The 26068-nt window shown below is 40.8% G+C and overlaps 4 protein-coding genes across 5 annotated transcripts in view; 1 reads left to right on the top strand and 3 right to left on the bottom strand.

The window, feature by feature from the left end:
• The window catches only part of LOC131105074 (mitogen-activated protein kinase kinase kinase 5), a 29164-nt gene extending 22711 nt beyond the window's left edge, over window positions 1–6453 (bottom strand). The window contains exons 1-11 of one of the 2 annotated variants that reach the window (XM_058052813.2): window positions 5998–6453; window positions 5644–5783; window positions 4382–4569; window positions 4094–4262; window positions 3106–3212; window positions 2841–3011; window positions 2657–2769; window positions 2239–2398; window positions 2024–2174; window positions 1655–1759; window positions 1230–1282 (exon numbers count right to left, since the gene is read on the bottom strand). In XM_058052813.2, coding sequence (XP_057908796.2) covers window positions 1230–1282; window positions 1655–1759; window positions 2024–2174; window positions 2239–2398; window positions 2657–2769; window positions 2841–3011; window positions 3106–3212; window positions 4094–4262; window positions 4382–4569; window positions 5644–5783; window positions 5998–6349 — 1709 coding nt within the window. In that variant the 5' untranslated portion in view covers window positions 6350–6453. The remainder of the gene's footprint in view (window positions 1–1229; window positions 1283–1654; window positions 1760–2023; window positions 2175–2238; window positions 2399–2656; window positions 2770–2840; window positions 3012–3105; window positions 3213–4093; window positions 4263–4381; window positions 4570–5643; window positions 5784–5997) is intronic. The other variant, XM_058052814.2, reaches the window with a different exon arrangement.
• A 1057-nt stretch (window positions 6454–7510) lies between these two features.
• Window positions 7511–10424, bottom strand: snip1 (Smad nuclear interacting protein). The gene is made up of 4 exons (XM_058053395.2): window positions 10128–10424; window positions 9363–9456; window positions 8021–8562; window positions 7511–7939 (listed from the first exon to the last, which is right to left on the bottom strand). The coding sequence occupies exons 1-4, from the start codon at window positions 10271–10273 to the stop codon at window positions 7660–7662; spliced, it is 1062 nt and encodes a 353-aa protein (XP_057909378.2). The 5' UTR covers window positions 10274–10424; the 3' UTR covers window positions 7511–7659.
• A 267-nt stretch (window positions 10425–10691) lies between these two features.
• On the top strand, window positions 10692–12436 carry dnali1 (dynein, axonemal, light intermediate chain 1). Its single transcript, XM_058053153.2, has 5 exons — window positions 10692–10814; window positions 11168–11295; window positions 11361–11530; window positions 11940–12118; window positions 12229–12436. The coding sequence occupies exons 1-5, from the start codon at window positions 10734–10736 to the stop codon at window positions 12409–12411; spliced, it is 741 nt and encodes a 246-aa protein (XP_057909136.2). The 5' UTR covers window positions 10692–10733; the 3' UTR covers window positions 12412–12436.
• On the bottom strand, window positions 12138–24091 carry gnl2 (G protein nucleolar 2). The gene is made up of 16 exons (XM_058053152.2): window positions 23857–24091; window positions 18042–18126; window positions 17861–17955; window positions 17337–17476; window positions 16518–16702; window positions 16346–16412; window positions 15875–16033; window positions 15675–15788; window positions 15475–15603; window positions 15267–15371; window positions 14988–15146; window positions 14134–14241; window positions 13607–14055; window positions 13460–13539; window positions 12889–12965; window positions 12138–12806 (listed from the first exon to the last, which is right to left on the bottom strand). Exons 1-16 carry the CDS (start codon window positions 23918–23920, stop codon window positions 12657–12659), a joined length of 2166 nt encoding a protein of 721 aa, XP_057909135.2. The 5' UTR covers window positions 23921–24091; the 3' UTR covers window positions 12138–12656.
• Window positions 24092–26068: the final 1977 nt, after the last annotated feature.

The raw sequence follows: 26068 nt of genomic DNA, 5'->3' as shown, positions 1-26068 counted from the left end.
ACCGAGGCGGCTTATAAAAGTGTTCCCAGAGAAATTTTACTGCACACACAGTGCTGGATCCCACGGTGATGGGTCAAAGAGGGCACGGGCCTGTGGGGGAAAAGCCTGCTCAACAGGCATTCGGCCCAGGCCAGGCTCCCTCAGTGGCCTCTGGTATGATTCAGGTCAGTATGGAAAGCATTTAAGCTTAACCACTGCACATTGCAGTACCAAAAGCACCATTTAGTGCAGGGGTGCCCACACCTTTTCCACTGACGGCCACATACTCAATAACAAAAGGATGCAAGGGCCACTTTTATATTTTGTTATCCATGCAGATATGCTAAGATGTTAGAAATATTTCATGAAAAAACTGCATATTAGCTTTGGGATATGTGAAAAGGTAGGTAATTATTAGTACGTAATAATAAATTTTGTACATTTATTTTCCAAACACAATCTAATATTCCATGACATTATTTTTCCTCATAAGTAAGTAATAAGTACAAGTTTATTCTGTTAAAATTGCTACTTTTTTCTACTTTTCAATATGCCTTTATTCTCTTAATATTTAGATATATTTACAGCTCCATTCGGTAAATTTTCAACTCATAATAGGGCTTTATTATATGTAATTCTATGACTTTATTCTTCATTTTTCACAACCCAATTTTTCCAAAATGATAACTTTATTTGTTGTTTGTTCCTCATATTACAGGTTTTTAATAAAACATGTCTGTTTCTTTAATATTTCGACTTGTGTACTAAAATATTTTTATTTTCCTCATATTACATTATTCTAAAAAAAAACCTTTATCCCTCACTAAATTACAACTTTTGTTTTCTTAATATTTTGATTCTATTATTGTAAAATTACTACAGATTTTTTCGCTCTTGTGTTTATTTTTAGAAAGTGCTTTACTACGCTTTAGTTCATTAACAATATATTTTATATTCTCTTCTCCTTCATTTACTTTTTACTCTTTTGCAGTGCATATCATTGTGTGTGTTTTCCATTGCCACCGAAAGATGCTTAACTGCATTTTTCTGTCAATAGTGTTCACCAATTATAAAAACAGACAGCGCTTTTATGTCTAAAGTCAGATTAAAAATATAGGTGAAAGTGAAACCCAACCTCAAACCAGCAGCCAGATGTAAGTGTTTGGGTTCCACTTGCTTTTGCTGCAGGCTCAAACACACCCCAGCATATTTGGAAAGGTGTCAGCACATGCAGCAGCACTGGAGCATACCTCACTCCCCGGATTGCAGCAGCTGGGAAAGTCCACTGATGTAAGCCTTTCTGCTGGAACAAACATGACATGGTTCATCTCAGTGGCTTGGAAAAAAATACACCCATGTTGCATGACAGGGCAACTTCATAAGGTTTAGTAGTGTACAGTTCGTACACCTACACACACACACACACATACACACATACACACATACACACATGAAAAAAAGAAAGTAAACAGCCTGAGGCGCAACGCATTTGCTCAAAGAACACACCCTCACATTTGGCACCAAACGTTAACTGTACTGGAAGATGTGCTCAGTGAACAAAGTTGGGCCTTTTTTAGATTGTGCAAACTTGAAGTCCTAAAGGTAGAACCGAGACGAGACAACGACAGAAGATGACTGTTTGTCAGGAGGGGCGGGTATCACGTGGTTTGCATACCTTAAACGGGGTGACGTGCTTCAACTGGACAGTGCAGCTTTCATCCCCATCACTCACAGACACGCTAGCAGGCTGAAGGACTTTACTGGGCTCCAGAATGAGCACCTGGAAAAACAAGGCTTCACACTTCAGCTCTGGCTCATCATCTGACTTAAAGCAAGAAAAGCTTAACAAGATGAGCGCCAAACGGTAGCACATAATATACTTAGCTTTTACATCAGATATATTTACCATCTTTATTATGCTTTCACTATTGCAATATAGTAAATCAATGATGGCCCATACGGGAATCAAACCCACAAACTTTAGCTTTATTAGCACCACACTGAAAAAGGGTCAACAGCCCCTGTGTAGGACAAGTTGTCTCACCGGGCATTGGTCAGTGCAGACTTTGGGTTTGCAGTACTGCAACAGAAGCTCCATCCAGAAGTCCAATGTGTCCTGCTTGGGAGGCCTCACCTCAGGAGGCTTGGCAAACTGTCGGTACAGAATGTAGGTCTCCATCACGGACGCCACGTACCTGACAGTGAAGAAAATTAATCAGATCTGATGTTTCATGGAGCTCTAATGGAGAATGATCTCACCATATCGGAGCTTTTAGCTTGTAGAGTTTCTCTGAAGCCTCGATGACTTTCCTGTGTGCATTAGCCAGGATGTTGGCGCCGAGGTAGAAGCCCACATCCCAGTAGTCCTTCATTTTCTCTAAGCTGCCCTTACGGCCCAGCAGAGTGCTTATGGCCACACCTGGAAACCAGTCATTTAACATTAATAGCTAGTGGAGGTAATTCATGTACATTATACAGCTAAAAGTATTGGAGCTGTATTAGACCTCATGAATCTTCCTGTCGTGTGTGGAATGGACAGTACGTTTATCCACATATGTATGAGTTCAGTTACGAGAAGCATAACAGAATATGAACATTCAATTAATTATCTAATTTATGTCAAATTATATGAATGTTAGAAGCAACTTTATGTTTGACAAAGTAGTCATTTGAGCACCTATTTTGCGCAGCTCAATGGAGGTGTCAAACTCGTGTCCGGCCGCCATGAGAAGGACCACATTGTTGATGCCTGAGTGAAGCGTGTGCTCCGTCTCAAAGGCTTTTCCATACCTACAAACACACCCAGATGCAGGTAAGGTGAATAATCATACCGCTAAATTAGTAAGTAGTACTAATAGTACCAGTAGCAGGCCTGATCTCTGCAGTGCTGGTCAGTGAAGCCTGAGGTGATGAACATGTCTTTGTAGATGCGACCGCACAGGCAGTAGACATCCGACACCACTCTGCCTCCAGATTCCACGATGGGAAGGATTTCCTCCAAAGCTTTGACACGATCTCCTGGCTGATTCCTCCTGGTTGGACGAGAAATAATTATTTTTTTATGTGAAAAATTTCACAATTTCAGTTCAGTTGTACACCACACAGCAACAGGAATAGTATGCGTACCTGTTTAGAGCAAATATGTAGTGAAACTTGATATTGTGATGTCTCGCCACGAGACACATAGGTAAGTTGTTCAGCATCTCCACCAGTTTGATCATAGCATCGTAGTTCTAGGAAGTGGCACATCACAATGACAGTGAGCACACAGTACAGACGCAATGACAATCCGGTCTATCTGGCCTCTGCAGTGTGAAGCATTGTAGATAGTTAAGTCAAGCCCAATGTTGCTAAGGACATAGTCTACTTTACAGACGCATCAACTTGTATCAAACAAGACCTAAAGTCAGAGATAGTCACAGTCTGTAGCTCAATAGCTATGGCTAAGATTTATCTTTGAAATATTTATAGTTCTAGAACTTTTTTAGAACTTAACAACAACACAGAAGATGATGCTATAGCTTACTTTAGCACTACTGTGTTTACTTGAGCAAGGCACTGAATCCCCATTTCCACCATGCTGATATACTGTAAAAACTGTTACTACTGTTAAATTTACAGTGCACGCTACAAATCAGGGAAAGGCATTTGACTGTATTTCACTGCTGCACTCTAACACTTAAAAAATTCCTGGATCCAATGGTCATCCAGATCAACCCCCCCAAATGTAATAAGAAATCCCACTTCAGTTATCACTGTCGGGTCTGCTATTAATTAACTGCAATACACAAGGGATTACTGTATTATTTTCAATGGTATTAGAGAATGTCTTTTTGAACGTTTTTAACTCCTGTTCCCATGACTTATTTAGCAGAATGATGAGTTTTTCCCAAGAGTGAGGGAACATCAGACAAACCTCCAAACTGAATAAACATCTCCTCTACTGGTGGAGCAAATAGTGCGCTCCATTGTGTCTCAATGAAGATGAAAATGCACTCTCAAGGAACTAGTTGTTCCAAATGTCTAAATCTTTGATGCAAAGTGTCTGAATCTTACCTTGGAACGTTTGTGTGAACCTTGCAAATAAATCCATAGTGTTGTCTGAAGTCCTCACCTGGATGTCCCTGTAGGACAGCAGCAAATTGACGACAATGTCAGGCGTGAGCAGCTCCACGCTGTCCAGACGCTTCTGGATGCGGCTCAGCTCCTCGCTCAAGGCTTGACCACTATACCGCTCCCTGGCCATGCGGATGTCGTGCCTAATGGACTCACGGAAGTACTCGCTGTTGGGATAAAGACACAATGTTACTCCACTGTTTGTTCTCCAGAGAGAACAAAAGGTGACATCGACACGCTTAGGCAGGCGTAATGTGAGATGATGGTATTTTGGGAGAGGCCTGACCTGGACTGCACGTGTACGTTGTTGAGCATGTAAACCAGTCTGTCCACCAGAGGTGTGAGCAGAGAGTCCAGTTGGAAGCTAGGCTGCATCAGCTCTTTGATGCCGGTCATCACGCCGCCATCACAGGCAAACGCCTTGCTCCGAGGCGTCACCACGTAAGGGAGGAATGTATAACTTCCACACTGCTCCTGAAGGACCAGAACAGAAACAGTGAGGGATTATTTTGACGCGATAGACTTGACATTAATACGTCAAATAATTTATTTTCATTTTCCATCTTGGTTTACATCTCAAAATAACTATAACAAACAAAAAAGCTTTACAAATGTCTGTCAATTGTATGCATTTAAATAAATGTATTATTATTGCATGTTATTATTTATTGTAGTGGCGCGAGTTGTAATATTTTGACCTTCTCATGTAGATAAAGACCAGAAAATGTGAATTATTCACTATGATGCAGCACATTTCAGAGGGGTGTCCAGAGTGTGAAATGTGGGCCATTTGCGGCCTGTGGCTGTTAAATGAGGTAAAAATATAATTTTACCAAAAAAAGTTTTTAAAAGTTTAAAAAGAGCAGCAAAAATGGCAACATCAGCAGTCATTTGACAAGAATAAAATCAAAATATTAAGAGAAAAAGGTTGCAATCGAATAAGAAAAATCTTATTAAATCCTACCCCTCCATGTGGTACTTTTACAATCAGTAACTGTTACATTTGTTCACTTCCTGCTTTCTGAATATAGTTTAAGTTTTTTTTATAATTTTATTTTTGTCACGTACCGAAGTACGAGGTGATATGACCATACAGTGACATAATGGGTACCATAGTAACTGTCAATATAGTGACAGTTAAATTAAAAGAAAAAAATACCTGCAGCAATGAAAAAAATGCTGTAATTTAATGAGAATAAATTCAACTTTTGCATGGGGAAAAAATATTTTACAAGAATTATATTGTAATTTTGAGGGGAAATTTTTAATTTTAGTAGCATGAAATTTAAATATTAATCGTTAAAATATTAAAGAACGTTTTTTTAAATTTGTAATATTATGAGAAACAAACAAAACACAATGAAGTTATATCATGGGAATAAAGTCGAAATATTATGAGGGTAAAGTCATAATAAGTAAGCAAAAGCAAGCTTTTGTGCTAAAATGTGTCCTATAACATTTCTAAAGATATGGTCCATGCATGATTTAGTCACTGGTTGAAATAATATGTAAGGCAAAAAAAACAGTAAAGCCTCCATGCAGACTTACCTTGACAGCTTGCACGTCTGTGTCGTCTTTGTAGTGGTACAGGATGATGTTGTTTGTCATGCTGAAACTTTCTCTCACTCCCAGGTGGTAGAAGAGGGAAGGCTGGCAGAAAGAGTCACTCATCTCAAACACGGCAACGTCTGTGAGGATAGAGGTCAGTGTGATCAAGTTGGCAGGGTCAAGTTTATTTTTTGCCAGCTCACACAGCAGAAACAGTCAACAGTGCAGGTGTAGAACCACACTGCTCAAAAGTGAACCCCCACATGAACAAGCACTTTGGCAACAGAGAGGAAACACCTTCCAAGCCTTTTGTTGCTTTAAAATGCAGGTCAATATTAATTATTGAAGACTCACCAGCATTGTAGAAACTATCTAGGACGTCTGTGGTCGCCATGGAGATCCTCTCAAACGGGATACTTTTAAAGGTGGCGCGTGTCTCCGAGCACGCTTCCTTTAGACACGCCAGAGGCAAGTTCCCTTCGGCTGGGGAAGACGCCACCACCGCCGCCGCCTCCTCGTTGGCGATGTAGACCACTGTCACTGGGCGGCCGCGGCTCCTCGGCGAGACGACGTGCTGCTTGGCGTTTCGAGAGCTGAGCTCTATGGCCAGCGGGTCCTGCCACAAACTTCCAGCCGACGACAACCAATCGTTGTCCCGCCTCCTCGTCTCGCGGAGGCTCATCCGCCTGCGCTCCGTCGTGTACATTTTGCCCTTTAATAAAAAAAAAAATACCTTTACGTTAAAAGTAGACGAACGGGCGTCCTGTCTCGTGTAGACAGTTTGTGGTTCTCCAGGTGTGTCCCCGCCCATCGAGGTTCCAGCCAAAAACATTCCCGAAACCCCGCCCTTCCACAAGTGACGTCACATATCCTGAACCAGGACGCCTCCACACCTACTTGACCAATAAATAAGACAATTCATTGATTTTTTTAACAGGAATGCTGGATTACGTAACAAGTGCATCCTTTTTATGGTTTTATTGGCAGTTAAAAGGTAATGTTTCCGAACAGAGCTTTAATAACATATTGTACTTGAGTAAAAAAGGTAGTTACTTTATTTGTACTGTTTTTTCTACTTGGTAATGGATATTTTCAATGTACGTATATCAAAGTACCACAAACTAAAGAAACCTCCACTAATCAGACTCAAACTAGTCCATAACTTTTTTTATTCTTTTGTACTTTTACTTTGCACGCTTTTCTGCTGTCATGACGGTCTTGATTACTGCAATTATATATTCACAAAGAAAGTCAATTTAAATAACACAAGAATGGTCATTCACCAAGTGCCTGGCTTTATAAGGAGATTTCACCATACTGTGGATATTCCATTCATACTTCCTGCCGCTTACGCAATCCAATGACATGACCCAACAGCTACACCAAGTAATGGGACTTTACAAAGTGCTTGGTTTTAACCATTACAATTTCAGTCATTAAGACTTTTCAGAACCTTTTCATGTAGTTTGAATGTATAGATTATTTCAAGTTAATAAAATACAAAACCAGTGTAATGGCTTCTGCATTGTGTACATTTCAAATAAAACCCACCAATTTTCTATCCTGTTTAGCCTCTACGGTCATGGCTACGTTGGTCTCTGAAGTTTTATATAGTTTTAAAGTTGTTTGTAAATGAATTGTATATTTGTTTTCATATTTTTATAGTGATTATGTGTTTGGGAGAAAGCCGGAGTACCTGGAGAGAACCCACATCCGCACGGGGAGAACTGTACACAGCGATGTTATACGAACCCATGATCTCCTGACTGAGGTCAACATGCTAACCACCATCATGCGGCCCTGCTGAGTAAAATACTACAAAATTAGTTTGGATGTGAATAGTTGGAAAAGTTGCTGGAGGCAGATGAATACTTCACAGACTTTATTTACAGTACAAAAATGTAAATGTACATTTACCGCTGTGAGCCCTCTGATCAGATAAAATTAAAAAAGGGAATACATCAATCTATACACAATAGTATTGTAGTTAACTGTTCCCACAGATTAAAAAAAAAATTAACTTGCTGATTCGTTAGTAACTTCGTCAAGGCCTTCGTCGTCGTCTTCTTCCACTTGCTTAGCATCCACCTCGCTGGTGTCGGAGAACTCGTGCAGGAGGACATATTCGCGGCTGCTGAAGCCGAACTTGAGCACGTCCTTCTCTTTGAGCTCGTAGTAACGCTGTGCCTCAATGCGCTGGTTGTTTAGGTAAGTACCGTTGCCCGAGCCCAGGTCGATGATGTAGGGCCTCACCCGGCGCCCAGTGGTGCCGTCGGCCCGTGTGAACTCCACAAGTCTGTAGAAGCAGACATGAAGAAGGTAGGTTGCACACCTCTAAATCATGTAAAACTACTTCTACTTAAGTAAAAAGACATACCTGTACTGGAATACTGCATGCTGCTTGGAGCAGGATGGATGATCAATGGGAATGTCGGCAATTTTGCGCTGTCGTCCCATCAGATAGGCACTCTGTCTGTGAATGTACATGACTGGAAGTTGCTTGTCGTTCTTGAAAGGGTACAGCCGCCACCGTCGCTTGGGAATGCGAGCCTCGGGCGGCTCATTGTACTTAATTACAACTCCACGGAACGTGTTTGTGTCTTCCGTAAGCGCTCCCGACAAACCAAAGTTTGGTTTCTCCTTGTCAGCAGGAGGCGCAGACGGGCTGTTACCTCCGCTGTTGGGTTGCCCAAAATCAAACTCTTGGTTTTCCTCACGCTGTCGCCGGTTTTCCCTGCGCTGCTCATCATGGTGCCGGCGCTCGGCCTGCTGGGAAGATGCTGCGTCCCTTTCCCGGCGTCGGCCGCCATTGCGGTCTCTCTCCTGAGGCCGGTCTGATTCCCACCTGCTACGCCTTTCCTCCGGCAGCTCGTTTCTTCTTCTGTGGTCATCTCCGGCAGAGCGGTGCTCTTCACGCTCCTGTGTTCAATAGATAAGATAAAAATGTTCTTAACTATTTGCACTGCACATTGCATTTTATTAAATGTATTAATTGATGGCTGTGTTTTTATTGACAAGTATTTTATTTCTATCATTATTTTAATCTTTGTATTTATTATCCTGCTAGGTGCTGTTTATTCATTCATGTATAGCTATTATTGTTGCATATTTGTAGTGCTACAGTTACTGGAAGCATCTTGCCTTTTGCATGTTATAGCATCATGTTTTTATGTTTACATGGCACATGTAAGTATTCTTTTTCTTGTTGCATATTTTAAGTGGTGTATTGCAGCTGCAGCATGGGGGAATGACCCAAAACAAATTTCTTTTTGTGAGACAACAAGTTAATCTTGAAGAAAAAAAAACATGGTGGCCAGTCGTACATTTAAACATTTACTCTGCTTGTATGTGAGCGGTATTGGTATCGGTTGATTTCACTCATAGATTATCGGGGTCGGTATTGGCAGCATAAAACCCTGATCGGAACATTGTTAATTTTTAGACGCATCTGCAAGTAAAATCTGGTAGGACCTCGGTAAGACCTGATTTCCAATTGCACAGCCAATGTGTGTGAATTCCATCCTTAAACAGAAAAACACAATCTAATCAGGTGTTTTGTGTTAAAAAAAAAAAAAAGATTCAAACACACAAATTCGTGCAATAATTCACATTGGGTTTTTTTAAGTGCATGTAAACATTGTATTTGCTTGTCCTTGGCTGACATCTATCTGCAGTTTTCTGAGTGAAATCTATGTGAATGGAAACTAGAACTGAATTACCCGCTTTAACTTGACATCAGCATTACGATGCGGACTTCGGCTTCTCCTTCGCGGGCTTCTGCTGCCTCGTCGGTCCCTTGTCCTGCCAGGTGACCTAAATCAAAACAATGTAATTAATTTATGGGTCTGTTTGCAGCTTCCTTCCTTGTGTTCCTCCAGCGACCTACAGCAAGGCAAGATTTGAACATTGTGCATTACAAGCATTATATCCCACCTCTTCCTGCTTTGAGTATATAAACTATGCTGACGTGACACACACACACACACGAATGCACTAGTTATGTTTATTGTCAGCGAAATATAGCTATTTGACAAAGTTTAGCTATCACTGAATGTGTAGTCTATCTTAATAACATGAATGTAAATTGTTGATTACCTGTCTGAGACCGCTTTTATGGTGTGTACGCACCACATGTACGTGAATAACACCAGTTATTTTATTCGGCCCAAATGAACAATTAATTCCGGAATCGTAATTGTGTTAAATCTGTCCGTTGAAACCGCTACTAGTAACACGCCGGCTGAGATATACTTATATATTTTTTGTTTGAAAAATGCCATTTGAATTCAGTTGCATACAGTCCTTCAACGTCAGTAAATTTATTAAAGGTCTTTAGGGGCCACACGTTCGTTGTGCAACAAATGCTAACAGCTAAGCTAGCAAACAAACAAACAAACGATGTCGAGAAAAGGCCAAGTTGTTGCCACTGTGTCAGTTACGTTTTAAAAACACTCTGAAGAGAAATAAAAGAAACAAAAACACACCTGCTAGGTCTCCTCCTAGGTGGACTTGTGTTGCTGCTTGGTGAGCGGCGTGTTTTTCGCGGCCTCTCCGGGCTCAGCTTCTCTTGTTTCACCTTAACTTTCACTTCCGGTGAATCCCTTCTCTTGTGTCGCTTTTCTTTGGCCATTGCTCGTCAATTTAGGGAAATAAGCGGCGGTTTAGATTAGGCGTACATCACCGTTTCCACAAAAACAAAGCGACGAACTTTGCCAGCAGCTAAGTGTTGGAACTTACTTTGTCGTCTATTTCCGCTTCCGGTGTTACGCGGACAAATGTCTCGGCAACACAGACCTTGCTAAAAAAATTTCCGTTTGCCTTGTTTGCAGATGCAATCGAAATTTCACCTACAATGAATAAAATATCACAAATAAACATCACAAGAACATTAAAATCATAAGAATAAAGGATAGTGTTTTTTCTAATTTAGAACTTGCCGCGTCCTCTATCGAGTCCACTCGGACGAATTAAATGGAACACTCGGAGGGTGTTGTCATAACAACGCAAAACGTCAACGCAATTTTTTTCCTTATAGAAAGCTCACCTGTTGCAAGAATTATACAAGCATTTTACAATATAAAAAAAGTACAATGTCTGAGCCCTTAGAGTCTCTCCTGAAATATGATACTCCGGTTCTCGCTAACCAAGGCAGTGTTAGAAAATCAGTAAAGGTAAGTGTATAACATTTTATAAACAAAAATATACAATTGCACAGGAAAAATATTAATTATATGTTATTTGTTTGTGCCGACATGAATATATTATATGCGCAAGTATAAGCAGCTTAACTATTGTGACCTTTTGTTTATTTCTTCTTGTAGCTCTATTTTTTAACATTTGGCTACTATATTAACTTCATTTTATATAATTGAATTTATATAAATGAATTTCATATACAAAGTTAGTTTATATTTCACAATGAAGTTTGCCATGATAGAAAAGTGCATATTTACAGTTGGTTATGGTAATAAAAATTATAATTTGTTAGGGTATAGACTAAGTAGTTGAAAGTTTCTCTATCCAGGGACGTCCATTTAAAGTGAGCCAGCACCAGCCAGTAGACTCCCCTGTGCCCCCTCCCCCTAAAAGCAAACCACCTGATGGCAGCAAGCAGCAAAACGAAGAAATCCTCCATGTCATGTTTACACCCAGGTAACACACCTCTATCCTTTATACAATATAAGCAAAGTCATTGCAGATGAGTTTGTCCTTGGCAGGGAGTGGACGGATGGCAATCAGGTGTGGCAGCAGCGGGTGTCCACTGCACCGTGCACGCGAGCCGATGTCCTCAACCTGGAGGAGCTTCTGGACAGGAAACTGCAGAAGAGGCGCGCCTTGGAAACGGGCATCTGCCCCATCCGCAGGGAGCTCTACTCACAGTGCTTTGGTAAACAAAAAAATCCCTTGCAATGACCCCCCCCCCCAAAACATTCTTCATACTGGATGGCACATCTCATAGCAGCATATCATAGCAATCCCATGGCACATTTCAATGGAAATGAGGTGTAATAACCCCTCAACGTATACTTGTTTGGTTATTTTAAAGAGAGCTGTATCAATCTGCTCCACGTATTGGCAGCAGTTAACTTATTTTTTCACATTTGTGAGACCATCAAAATGACACTGGTTATGTTCTTTTTACACTTACACTGATAAAAATGTGATACATTGCACCGTCGTACATGTGAAATAGATTAATAATTGGATTTGCATTACTTTTGATGGGGAAAGTTGCTTGTAAATCTGAACCAAATGGAGCCATAACAGCACATCAGTCTATTTTCCTCTTATATTAGAGGAGCTCATCCGACAGGTGACCATCAACTGTGCCGAGAGGGGCCTCCTGCTGCTTCGGGTCCGAGATGAGATCCAAATGACCATCTCAGCCTACCAAACGCTGTACGAGAGCAGCGTGGTGTTTGGCATGAGGAAAGCTCTGCAGGCCGAGCAGGGCAAGGTGGACATGCAACAAAAAGTAAGCAAGACTACCTTAGTATTATTGTATGTGCTTCTGCTGCATATCCAGCAGAGGGCAGCCTTTATGCATAAAGCAGATTTTCCTCCATTTTTTTTTTACACATTTAGATTCAAGATTTGGAGAGCGAGATACAGGAGCTAAGCCGTCAACTAAATGAAAAAAAAGCAGAGTGTGTTGCCACTGAGAAGAGGGAAGAGGAAAAGCGTGAAGCGCAGGAAAAGAAGTACATGGAGCAGGTTCACTTTCTGAAGAGAACCAATCAGCAGCTCAAGGTGAGGATAGAAAAATAATATATATAAATCGATACAATTAGCGTCTTCCTTTATCTTAACATTTGGGTTTGTATTCCCATTTAGGCCCAGTTGGAAGGGATGGTTATGCCAAAGAAGTAACTTCCATAAAAGCGTCCAAAGGATGACAACATTTAAACCACTGATGAAATTAAGGCAAGATTGTTCCCCTAAGAGTGTGTTCAACACTCATTTGAATAATAAAGCATGACTAAAAATCCTTTATGTATATTTATTGCTCTACTTTAGCGTTTGGCTCTTTTTGCTTTACTGCCCTCTGAATGCAGTGACTGAATGTCTTTTTTCTTGTTCTTGTTCCTGTTTTTCACATTGTGCGTCTCATAATAACGCACGCCCACTTTCTTGGACTTATTGGCACGGTCCATTGCTCTTCTCTGTAGAGGAAAAAAATATGAACATATGAATACATTCTATTTATTTAGAGGAAAATGAGAGTAGCAAAGGACAAGGCTTTACCTCTTTGGATGACAGTTTGGGTGGCTGGGCAGGTTCGTCATCTTCGGCTTTCCTCTTCTTGTTTTTCTGGGGTACAGCTGAGGTGGAACACAAATAATAATAATAATAATTAAAGTAATTAAAAGTATTTGTTATTTTTAATTATTATTTTTATCATTAATTAATAATAATTGTTTTTTTGGCTAACTCAAAAATTAAAAAATCTAAATATCTGATAGATGACCACAAAGTATTCCATAAGGCACTCGTTCAATTGTTTATGGTAGTGACAAAAGTAAACATACTATAAAGGTACTTTAAAGAAAACAATAATCAGTTCAAATGAAACTGTTTATCGGTCGTCGAGTGGACAAAATTGATTTTTTAAATGTAGAGGGACTTAAACATTGCTGAAGTCTTTTCAGGATATGTCGTCAGGGACTGTGTAAAAAATTACAAATAAATAAAGACAGGCTTCGCAACACATTTTAAAATAAAACCAGGAGCAATTTATCAGTGAGTCTGCTAAAGTTGCTTTCCTTCAGTGAAAAAGGCCAACCTATCATGATAGCTTTAAAACGTCATGATGTACCTTTCTTCTGTGCTTGCTTCTTGGGGGCTTCTCGTTTCTTGATGTTACTCAGCACTTTGTCCGAAAGAGATTTAGGTATCCTGTCCAAAATGAGAAACAAGTTAGTTTCTCCTCCCAAATAAGATAATCGTTTAAAAGTTGACTGACCGTATCGCAGAGAAGCGCTTTGTTTTTGCCCGGTCCAGAAACTGCTTGTACTTGGCGATCTTCTCGTCCAGCTCGCGGATCACCTGCCGGGAATTCTTGCTGGGAGCCGTGGCGGGCTCATCCACCTGAGCTTCTTTGACGGTTGGCTCAATGGCGCCTTCTTCCTCCTTCTCTACCTCTTCTTCCTCATCATCATCATCTTCAGTTTCAGTTTCTGAGTCGGAGAAGTTGGAGATGTCGAGGTCGGGCATTTCCACGGGAACCAAGTCTTCCTCGTTGAATTCGGGCGCCACGTTGATCTTGCCGAAGTTCTGTCGCACGCTAGAGACAATTGTATTAAGCTGCTCCTTCTGTTTCTCCTTCTCTTCATCTTCAACAGCGGGGATAAGGGCTGTGTTTTCTGTCTGACTGTCGACTGCCTCTGAGGGGCCTTTTACTGGCAACGGTTCCTTGTACGAGATAAAGGTTTAACAGTATAAAAGATGGGACAAATATTGGGTAAAGCACAACATCTATGAAATATTTACCTCCTGGTCTCCTTGGGGCCCTGGGGGCTTCACAAAGAAAGGTATACGCCCCCTCTGCCAATCATTTAACACCATTTTGGACACCGTGGGGAGATCTGGTTCACCTCCCTGCACAAGAAAACAATACAATCAGAAGATATGCTAGACCATGGGTAGGGAACCTATGGATCGGAAGCCAGATGTGGTTGTTTTGATGACTGCATCCGGTTCCCGACCCCTGTGCTATGTTTTTGTTACATTTTTAGTTCATAATACAAAACATATTACAAATATATACAAAACTGTAGAATATTTGAAATCATTAAATGTTAACACAGCTAGGAGACCAGGGTTCAATTCCACCCTCGGCCATCTCTGTGTGGAGTTTGCATGTTCTCCCCGTGCATGCGTGGGTTTTCTCCGGGTACTCCAGTTTCCTCCCACATTCCAAAAACATGCTAGGTTAATTGGTGACTCCAAATTGTTCATAGGTATGAATGTGAGTGTGAATGGTTGTTTGTCTATATGTGCCCTGTGATTGGCTGGCCACCAGTCTAGGGTGTACCCCGCCTCTCGCCCCAAGACAGCTGGGATAGGCTCCAGCACCCCCGCGACCCTCGTGAGGAAAAGCGGTAGAAAATGAATGAATGAAATGTTAACACTTATGTTAAGAAACGTAATATATATTTTGTAATGTTAAATACATAACTTAGTCACAAAATTAATACATGTGTAAGACCAATACAATTATTTTAGCATATAATTTTAAAATGGAATTAATGGACATATTAATAAACCATTTTACATTTTAATTATTAACCAGCTTTATAGATTTATTTTATTTGCGATAACTGGCAAACGCTGTCTTCTCAAACCTTCAAAAGTTTGCCACTGCGGAATGCCAACTTCTCCAGGAAATCCTCCGTGGAGGTCCACGTGGGGACACGGTAGGTCTTCTGGATGTATTCTGGCTTGGCCCGCTCTAGCACTGCCCCAATGTGCTCCTCTGGGTTTTTGATCTTCTCCACTTGAACCTTCACGAGGACAAAAAGCCATGAAGCTTTCAGTTGAAATTAAAAAGGCTGCACAGCTTCAAATAAGTCATGCCTGTGAATGATTCCAATCAGCTTGACTGAAACTAAAACAAAACGTACCACTCCTTTGAGAACAATATCGGTTTCACTGTCTTCTGAGGGGTAGACCACGCCTGGGCAATCAATAAGGAAGATCCGCCTCATTAGAGTAATGTATTGCCACACCTGGAATAAACAATGTTATGAATTCATAAGAGAAAATGAATTTAGGTAAAAGTCATTTTTAACAAAGTTTATTGTGCTCATTTTTGATGACAAGAAACACTACCTTTGTTTCTCCAGCAATGGGCGCCACATTGCAGACTTTCTTTGAGCGCAGTGTGTTGATGACGGAGCTCTTCCCCACGTTGGGGTAACCGATGAAGCCCACGCTTATTTGTTTCTTATCTGTGTGGAGCTGCAGGAACATTAAAATGTATTTTTTTTTTACATTTTTTAAAGGCTTCTTGGGAAAAGATGCGGATTTACCTTTCCAAACTGTCTGAGGAGCTGAATGAGGGAGCCTTTACCAAAAGAGTTGGTGAGGCTGGCATGGAAGGCCAGGGTGGGATACTCCTGGGACAGCACTGCCACCCAGCGTTTCTGGTTCAAGACGAGGCAAAAAAGAAACACGTCAGTGCAGCTATTCATAGTACGTTGGGGAAGAAACGCCAAAGCAAACCACGTACAGTCACCCATGTAGGGATGAGGTCACACTTGTTGAGGACAAAGATCAGATGCTTCCAGGACTTCTCCTTCTTGATGTAAGCTTCGATGTTCTGGGACCGTGTTCCCATAGGATCGCGGGCATCCAGCACTTGGATAACGACGTCGGATGAGTCGATCACCTTAGGCAACGAATGAAATAAATCAGACAATAAAATGTCTTAACAGAGTACAACCACAAGCACTGATAACAAGACATTTTTACCATAGGATAATCAAAATGGGAATCATCTGTTTCAGTGTCCAACTATCCCCAACAACATACCGATATTGTGGATTAATTCCCCAATTTTCTCATTAGCTTCAAGGGTGTAGGATGGAGCCTATCCACCAGCCTATAACTGCACTGCACCAGGTGGGCATCAAAATAAATGTCTCCACTCTGGTCTAGCGTGCCTACGGTTGGACAAAAATAAGAGAAGAGGAAACAATACCTTGTAAAGTTCTCCCCATATCCTCTTGGACTGACCCTTTTTGAAAATTTCCTCACGGGCCACATCCCTGTTGTCAAAAAATGATAACATTAAGTCTTTCATGTATACAGATTATGAGTGGACCAGCAAGGTGAGGTGGAAAAGTGATGACTGTTAATTCAATGGGCCTTACCGGACCCCTGTGTCCTCTGTCACCAAGTCTTTGTCATTGTCTGCATTGTAGCTCATACTGGATGCTTCAGCTTGCACCAACAGGTCCTTCACATCACTGACCACCAGACTGGGCCTCTTCCTCTGTGCTTTGGGCCCAAAAGTTGTCTCGAAAGCCTCTGTGTCTAAAATGTGCACCTTAGAGTTCTGCAAAATAAACAGTAAAGATGATTTATACCATACTTGAAGGGTTTATTTTTTATCAGAAGGTGCTTAATTTGATTAGTGTTGAAAGTGAAAAATATAAATACAGTGGGAAAGTCAAATATACATGCAGTGGTGCAAGTCAACATTCTGTTTGTAAAGTCAGAAAAAAAACCATCACACATATTTTACCGGAAAAAGGTCAAATTTTTAATCAACTTAGCTCAGTAAAAGATTATCTTTTTATGACACCACCACAGAGGGGTACCAGTGATGGCAAAGACGAAAAAAGTGTGATAGCCAGAGAATGGAAAACAGAAATTAAAATATGCCTGAAGCAACGATACAGGAAAAACAGCAGAGAGTATGGCAGAAAGTTAGTAATGTTAAAATGTTGCCTGTATGAATTTGGGTTTAAACCTGGAATGGGTTATTTGTATTTATATTGGAGGTTGATCAGAATCCCGAAAAGGGAAAAACTTTGTCATCTATTTCTAACAAAAATCTTAGGGCATGTGCGTCAAACTCAGGGCCGGGTGTTGCCAGTTTTGGCCCCCTGTGTGACTGAGTTTGACACCGGTCTTAGAAGTTCCACTATGTCACACTGAGGAGGCTCTCTAGCCTGGTATGCACTCACGTGGGCTTTGACTCGGTCATGCAGCAGAGACATGGGTAGTTTGCTTGGTCGCATCACCACACGATATGGATCTTTTTGCACGGCGCTCATCTCCTCTTGGAACTTCTGGAGGGAGGTCTGCTTGATAATGCGTGTGTTTGCTGGAACACAACAGGATTAGTTTAAAGAGAGATAGCAATTACAGTACAACCTACCAACCTGGATATATCAATATTTCAAGCCCCGATCCAACGTGTTATTCTTACTATTAAAGTGCCCACTTATTATTTATTGACCAACAACAAAGGATTGCCGAATCTAAGGCAGTTTGTTTACATGGTTTCTGGCCAAAAGTCACCAACAAATCTTCAATTTCAGCGACAACAACCACTGACGGTGACATTAGTATGCCAATCTGAGGGGTGTTGAGATAAGCAGGTTCCACTGTACTAGCTTGGGTGCAGAATAATGACCCCAGCCTAAGAATTATAATTTTGTGATGAATACAATTAATTCAACATTACAAAATGTGTGAGCACACTTACCAAACCACTTAATATTCGGTTCCACTCGGGCCACCGTGCCTGGATTCACAGTGGACTGGAACTGTAAAGGTTTGATGACTTTTCCTCTGTTATTACTGTGGAATAAAAAGATGGATTAAAAGGCATTGCAGTCACTTCTACACATTCAGTACACAAGAAACACATGAAGTCTCTTCTTTACCATCTCTGTTTTTGTCTGTACATATTCAGACGCTTGATGGTGGCTCGGTCCCTCATGTTGCTGCCTCCAGCACCTTTCACCCGATCTATAAAAACACAAGCGTACTTGTATAATGTATCAGTTCATCCAGCAGACCACCAACAACATATGATTACCACCTTGGAATCCTTTTCTTTTCAGTCTGTTGATATTAAGTTTTTATGATTATTATTTTTAAGTTTTAAAGGTCTCTCTGTCCAAACCCCTCTCCTCATTTTTATAATTGCTAAATCACAAAATGTGCAATGTTTCCCCCCAAAATGTTTTAAAGTAGAATTACAAAGTCCTTCATGTAGCCTGGCACCACCAGGGGGAGCCCAAGCACAGGACATATCTGCTTTTTGCGGACAATTCAGAAGAAAATATCATATAAAAATATTCATTTATAATGCGAGTATATTACGCCCCAAATGCCCCCCAAGGGTCCTACTAGGTTAGCTTTTTCGGACTCCCATTTGAGCATTGAGGGTTCTACAGGGTTAATTACGTCAATTAACAAGTTCATATTCATTTACTGACATACTGATAGTCAGACTTAATTGACGTAACACTGTGTCTATCATTGTGGTTGTAGACTGCTAAGGTGCATCTCATTCGGCTCTTTAAGTTACTCTTTAATGTTGTGACCGGTGTTGTGCCGAGTTTTGCATGCCTGCCGGATTTTGCATCCACCTCGCGGGAGCGCGCACGCTCAGTTAAAACCGAAAATATGTGACGCTGCGGGGTTTTTTCGCCACAGGACTTCACGATAATGAAGATATTATACTTTGTGTCTCCTTTATCAGTTACTATGAGATACCTAAAGCACACAGTATATGAAAACTTCGATTTATTGGCTTGGTATTTGTTTGGTATGTCAAGCATTTGACGCATGCGTATCCAGGAATACGGTGAGTGGAGCGGGTTAGACATTTACAATGTAATTGTGGCGCTTTGTAACACATTTCTTCCGCCAATAATATATTTCTGCATAACTAATGACAAATATGAAATGTGGAAGTATTTACCTATTCATTTTGTGGCCAGGAGCTGACGTAATTTCTATGAGGCAGTCGATCTCACCCGTTTGACATACTTTGGACTGTAAAATGACAAATAAAAGTGTTGAACTTGGGGGCTCCACTCATTCATTCATTATGTGGCAACACCATGGTTATTTGGTGAATTTTAAATTCCCCATCAGCAAATATGGGTGCATGCATTTTATGGCAGGGCTGATTTTTGACCTGCCGAGATTTGCATGCACCCCTATTTGGACTAAGATGAGTTCTACATGTCTATCATTTGAACAAAAAAGTTCCCCAATAGCAAATATGGGGTGCATGCATTCTACAGCGGGTGGATTTTGACCTGCCGAGATTTGCATGCGCCCTCCACTTGGACCAGTATAACTTCTACATATCTATAGTTCACATGATTTACTTTAAAGACATCCACCTCTCATGTGGATGTCATCATTTGAAAAAAAAAGTTTCCATATTGGAAATATTCTATGGCAGGGCAGATTTTTGTCCTGCCGAGATTTGCATGCACCCCCTAGTTGGACTAAGATAACTTCTACATGTCTATAGTTCACATGATTTACTTTAAAGACACCCACCTGTCATGTGGACTTCATCTTTGGACCAAAAAAGTTCCCTAACAGCAAATATGGGGTGCATGCATTTTACGGCAGGGCGGATTTTGTGCCTGCCGAGATTTGCATGCACCCCCTATTTGGACCAGCGTAATTTCTACATGTCTGTAGTTCACATGGCTTACTTTAAAGACACCCACCTGTCATGTGGACTTCATCATTTGACCAAAAAAGTTCCCATATAGGAAATATGGGGTGCATGCATTTTACGGCAGGGCGGATTTTGACCTGCCGAGATTTGCATGCACCCCCTACTTGGACAAAGATAACTTCTACATGTCTATTATTTGAACAAATAAGTTCCCCAATAGCAAATATGGGGTGCATGCATTCTACAACGGGTGGATTTTGACCTGCCGAGATTTGCATGCACCCCCTATTTGGACTAAGATAACTTCTACATGTCTATAGTTCACATGATTTACTTTAAAGACATCCATCTCTCATGTGGACTTCATCTTTGGACCAAAAAAGTTCCCATATTAGAAATATGGGGTGCATGCATTTTACGGCAGGGCAGATTTTTGACCTGCCGAGATTTGCATGCACCCCTATTTGGACTAAGATAACTTCTACATGTCTATAGTTCACATGATTTACTTTAAAGACATCCATCTCTCATGTGGACTTCATCTTTGGACCAAAAAAGTTCCCTAACAGCAAATATGGGGTGCATGCATTTTACGGCAGGGCGGATTTTGTGCCTGCCGAGATTTGCATGCACCCCCTATTTGGACCAGCGTAACTTCTACATGTCTAAACAATGGATGGTGTAGATCATTACCAAGTACACAACAGGGGGTGCATGCAAATTTCAGCAGGCCAAAATCCGCCCTGCCGTAAAATGCATGCACCCCATATTTCCTATATTGGAACTTTTTTGGTCCAAAGATGAAGTCCACATGAGAGATGGATGTCTTTAAAGTAAATCATGTGAACTATAGGCATGTAGAAGTTATCTTAGTCCAAATAGGGGGTGCATGCAAATCTCGGCAGGCACAAAATCCGCCCTGCCCTAAAATGCATGCACCCCATATTTGCTGTTAGGGAACTTTGTTGGTCCAAAGATGAAGTCCACATGAGAGATGGATGTCTTTAAAGTAAATCATGTGAACTATAGGCATGTAGAAGTTACGCTGGTCCAAATAGGGGGTGCATGCAAATCTCGGCAGGCACAAAATCCGCCCTGCCGTAAAATGCATGCACCCCATATTTGCTGTTAGGGAACTTTTTTGTTCAAATGATGAAGTCCACATGAGAGGTGGATGTCTTTAAAGTAAATCATGTGAACTATAGACATGTAGCAGTTATCCTGTTCCAAGTAGGGGGTGCATGCAAATCTTGGCAGGTCAAACATATGACCTGCCGTAAAATGCATGCACCCCATATTTCCAATATGGGAACTTTTTTGGTCCAAAGATGAAGTCCACATGAGAGATGGATGTCCTTAAAGTAAATCCTGTGAACTATAGACATGTAGAAGTTATCTTAGTCCAAATAGGGGGTGCATGCAAATCTCGGCAGGTCAAATATCCGCCCTGCCGTAAAATGCATGCACCCCATATTTCTAATATGGGAACTTTTTTGGTCCAAAGATGAAGTCCACATGACAGGTGGGTGTCTTTAAAGTAAACCATGTGAACTATAGGCATGTAGAAGTTATCTTAGTCCAAATAGGGGGTGCATGCAAATCTCGGCAGGCACAAAATCCGCCCTGCCCTAAAATGCATGCACCCCATATTTGCTGTTAGGGAACTTTTTTGTTCAAATGATGAAGTCCACATGACAGGTGGGTGTCTTTAAAGTAAATCATGTGAACTATAGACATGTAGAAGTTATCTCAGTCCAAATAGGGGTGGATGCAAATCTCGGCAGGTCAAAAATCTGCCCTGCCGTAAAATGCATGCACCCCATATTTCTAATATGGGAACTTTTTTGGTCCAAAGATGAAGTCCACATGAGAGATGGGTGTCTTTAAAGTAAATAATGTGAACTATAGACATGTAGAAGTTATCTTAGTCCAAGTAGGGGGTGCATGCAAATCTCGGCAGGTCAAAAATCCGCCCTGCCGTAAAATGCATGCACCCCATATTTCCAATTGGGGAACTTTTTTGTTCAAATGATGAAGTCCACATGACAGATGGATGTCTTTAAAGTAAATCATGTGAACTACAGACATGTAGAAATTACGCTGGTCCAAATAGGGGTGGATGCAAATCTCGGCAGGTCAAAAATCTGCCCTGCCGTAAAATGCATGCACCCCATATTTCCAATATGGGAACTTTTTTGTTCAAATGATGACATCCACATGAGAGATGGATGTCTTTAAAGTAAATAATGTGAACTATAGACATGTAGCAGTTATCCTGGTCCAAATAGGGGGTGCATGCAAATCTCGGCATGTCAAAATCCACCCGCTGTGGAATGCATGCACCCTATATTTCCAATTGGGGAACTTTTTTGTTCAAATTATAGACATGTAGAAGTTATCTTAGTCCAAATAGGGGGTGCATGCAAATCTCGGCAGGCACAAAATCCGCCCTGCCGTAAAATGCATGCACCCCATATTTCCTGTATGGGAACTTTTTTGTTCAAATGATGAAGTCCACATGAAAGGTGGGTGTCTTCAAAGTAAATCATGTGAACTATAGACATGTAGAAGTTATCTCAGTCCAAATAGGGGTGGATGCAAATCTCGGCAGGTCAAAAATCTGACCTGCCGTAAAATGCATGCACCCCATATTTCCAATATGGGAACTTTTGTGGTCCAAAGATGAAGTCCACATGAGAGATGGATGTCTTTAAAGTAAATCCTGTGAACTATAGACATGTAGCAGTTATCTCAGCCCAAATAGGGGGTGCATGCAAATCTCGGCAGGTCAAAATCTGCCCTGCCGTAAAATGCATGCACCCCATATTTCCAATATGGGAACTTTTTTTTTCAAATGATGACATCCACATGAGAGATGGATGTATTTAAAGTAAATCACGTGAACTATAGACATGTAGCAGTTATCCTGGTCCAAGTAGGGGTGGATGCAAATCTCGGCAGGTCAAAATCCACCCGCTGTGGAATGCATGCAGCCCATATTTCCAATTGGGGAACTTTTTTGTTCAAATGATAGACATGTAGAAGTTATCTTAGTCCAAATAGGGGGTGCATGCAAATCTCGGCAGGTCAAAATCCGCCCTGCCGTAAAATGCATGCACCCATATTTCCTATATGGGAACTTTTATGTTCAAGTGATGACATCCACATGAGAGATGGATGTCTTTAAAGTAAACCATGTGAACTATAGACATGTAGAAGTTATCTCAGTCCAAATAGGGGTGGATGCAAATCTCGGCAGGTCAAAAATCAGCCCTGCCATAAAATGCATGCACCCATATTTGCTGATGGGGAATTTAAAATTCACCAAATAACCATGGTGTTGCCACATAATGAATGAATGAGTGGAGCCCCCAAGTTCAACACTTTTATTTGTCATTTTACAGTCCAAAGTATGTCAAACGGGTGAGATCGACTGCCTCATAGAAATTACGTCAGCTCCTGGCCACAAAATGAATAGGTAAATACTTCCACATTTCATATTTGTCATTAGTTATGCAGAAATATATTATTGGCGGAAGAAATGTGTTACAAAGCGCCACAATTACATTGTAAATGTCTAACCCGCTCCACTCACCGTATTCCTGGATACGCATGCGTCAAATGCTTGACATACCAAACAAATACCAAGCCAATAAATCGAAGTTTTCATATACTGTGTGCTTTAGGTATCTCATAGTAACTGATAAAGGAGACACAAAGTATAATATCTTCATTATCGTGAAGTCCTGTGGCGAAAAAACCCCGCAGCGTCACATATTTTCGGTTTTAACTGAGCGTGCGCGCTCCCGCGAGGTGGATGCAAAATCCGGCAGGCATGCAAAACTCGGCACAACACCCCGGTCAGTGTTTTTACGATATGCGAAATGATCGATCTTAAAAACGACTGCGACACGATACTAACCCAAACGTGTAAACAAACAACAAATTATAGTTGCACTTCATAAATATATGTTGGCACACAACGTTTGACAAGTGCACGTCAATCGACTAGCTATAAACAAACTGTGCGGCTAATTTAGCTATCTTACCCGGATTGCTGCTGGAGGTTGAGGGATTAATCGTCATCTTTCCCTTAAACTGAGGCTTCACCATCTTGACTGTTTACACGGAAACCCCTTCAGTGGTATTTAAAAAAACAGAGGCACCAAATGAAGGTGCCCAAAAGTTTAATCGTTGTTTTCCTCCCCTCTGTTCGAAACTGTACTAACACGTGCCAAGAGAAAGGGAAGCCGGAATTACGTCATCAAAGCGCGCCGGTGAGGCTGGCCAATCAGAGAGAGGCGCTTGTATGGGGCCTGTCACGGATGTAAATAAACAGATACGAATCCTATTTAAATACAAATCAGCAAGTTTTGAATGAGGCAAAATTAAAGTAGATTTCCAATAATATATAAAGATTAGTATTATGGTATATAATGGGAAATATTCAATGATGGGATTTTTGCACATAATCCACAATCCTTATGTGAGACATGAACATACACTATGTCTTTGTTTTTTCTACATTACTTGCTTATTGACACCTAGCACCACCACACCAGCTAGCTACTAGCCAGCTAGCAACTAGCCAACTACTGTACATATTGGAACTGCTGCTGTGTTTTGTTTTTAGAGTTTGGAAAAGTTAATGCTAGGTGTAGTCGTTCATTTCTATGTGAAATCAAGGAAGGTAGGAAGTTCCGGTAATGTCTCAAAATACGGAGAAAATAATGCAAATATTACATTAATGTAGCTGTTACCACCTGCTCACAACATGAATGCAAAACCATAAAACATGTTGGTTTTTATATGGTTTTAATAGTGGTCTTTGTATGCCTCTTTTTATCTGTTTTTGTATCTTTAGAACGCATAGCAAAGAGGAAAACGTGTTTTCATGTCTCATATAAGGATTGTGGATGAAATTCCAAAGATGTGCAGTTTTCCTTTTACACCCAATAAAAGCAATATACTGTAATGCAATTAAAATGTAAAAGATATTATGTTATACTGTAGATATTATATGATGTTAGAATTCTCAGCATTTACATTCCCTGAAATGATCCCAAAATAAGTAAAAGAAATATGATCCAATGTAAAAAAAACAGTTGAACCCGTACGTCCCAACAACAACAACAATAGCAACAGCAGCTACAAAACCTCTTTTGTACACATGTGCATTGTAAACAATACATTTTTAACAGTTGCTTCTTCTCAGTTTCTCAGAGACGATCAAATACACAGATGTAGGAATTTGTCTTGAAAACATTTGTGTCTTTTCTCCCACACACAGCCCTCACAAAATTCCAGATGCATTTCTGTGGGCAAAAGGTAGTGGGAATCACTCCACATCCAGGCAGGGGTCACCGTGACAGGTCCGTATCTATGCATGTGAACGTGCACATTTGTGGATAATACGTCAGCCTGTCCAACATGCAGAGTCTCTGCTTTGAGTCAAAAAACTGGAACGGCGGCAAGGTGAGGGGGTCGACTAAACAAAGACAAGCAACTGATGAAGGCCACTTTGAATTGGAGCAAAAGAAATCTGTTGCAAATATAGAAAGATCGACAGCCACCACAGTGTCCAAGTTGATTAAGTGTACTATCACAGAGAAAAAACATTTGTAGAGGCCACAAAGCAAATTCTGTTTCATTGTTAAAACTTTAAATAGTCACTTTGTAACAGCATCCAAGTGCTAGTTTCTTGACATTTGAGGCCATAACTCATTCTAAAGGCATTTTCTCACCATCTGTAAGCACTGCATAGAGCAAAAAAGTGTCCAGAAGCTCCTGTCTTTCGCTATATTCCACACCTGTAGGAACAATTAAGCCTAATGCGAAGTATGAGGAATCAAAACCAAAACCACGGCTGTATTGTCATGCTAATTTATAACATATTACTTCTGGAGATTCATTTCTCCAGAAACATTTTCGCCATTGCCTGCGCCATCGAGAGACAGAGTCAGGAAAAGACTGAGAAGGAACACCTGTTTTGATGTAGCAAAATTGAAGATTGTGCAAAAAGAAACATGTACTACATGGCGTAGGAACTCAATGTCTACTGTCTTCAGTCATGTTAGTTCAGATATTCTGCAGAAATTAGCAGGGTCCTTGAAGAAATTACTTCAAAAGTGAAAAGAAAACAACTAATTTGACCTCAAAATGATTACATTTCTTGGTTTCGATGTTCCCAAAAAGTGATGGAAAAATTACATTGTGACTGAACGTTTGTGTGACTGCTCAAGAGCAGAAAAGAAACTCATT

The sequence above is a fragment of the Doryrhamphus excisus genome, linkage group LG5, assembly GCF_037039965.1.
Source record: "Doryrhamphus excisus strain RoL-2023G ecotype Guam linkage group LG5, RoL_Dexc_Guam_v1.1, whole genome shotgun sequence".
Classification (NCBI taxonomy): Eukaryota; Metazoa; Chordata; class Actinopteri; order Syngnathiformes; family Syngnathidae; genus Doryrhamphus; species Doryrhamphus excisus.
This window is presented reverse-complemented; position numbering and strand designations above follow the sequence as displayed.

Excerpts from the sequence above, each read along its gene's own strand:
- snip1 (XM_058053395.2), bottom strand. The coding sequence starts at position 10,273 with ATGGCCAAAGAAAAGCGACACAAGAGAAGGGATTCACCGGAAGTGAAA. Across the intron at positions 9,457-10,127 it reads CCTAGGAGGAGACCTAGCAG|GTCACCTGGCAGGACAAGGG; the intron begins GTGTGTTTTTGT and ends GTTTTGATTTAG. Across the intron at positions 7,940-8,020 it reads CATGCAGTATTCCAGTACAG|ACTTGTGGAGTTCACACGGG; the intron begins GTATGTCTTTTT and ends CTGCTTCTACAG.
- dnali1 (XM_058053153.2), top strand. The coding sequence starts at position 10,734 with ATGTCTGAGCCCTTAGAGTCTCTCCTGAAATATGATACTCCGGTTCTC. Across the intron at positions 10,815-11,167 it reads GTGTTAGAAAATCAGTAAAG|GGACGTCCATTTAAAGTGAG; the intron begins GTAAGTGTATAA and ends TTCTCTATCCAG. Across the intron at positions 11,531-11,939 it reads GCTCTACTCACAGTGCTTTG|AGGAGCTCATCCGACAGGTG; the intron begins GTAAACAAAAAA and ends CTCTTATATTAG.
- gnl2 (XM_058053152.2), bottom strand. The coding sequence starts at position 23,920 with ATGGTGAAGCCTCAGTTTAAGGGAAAGATGACGATTAATCCCTCAACC. Across the intron at positions 15,789-15,874 it reads TCATCCCTACATGGGTGACT|AAACGCTGGGTGGCAGTGCT; the intron begins GTACGTGGTTTG and ends GTCTTGAACCAG. Across the intron at positions 15,372-15,474 it reads CCATTGCTGGAGAAACAAAG|GTGTGGCAATACATTACTCT; the intron begins GTAGTGTTTCTT and ends TGTTTATTCCAG.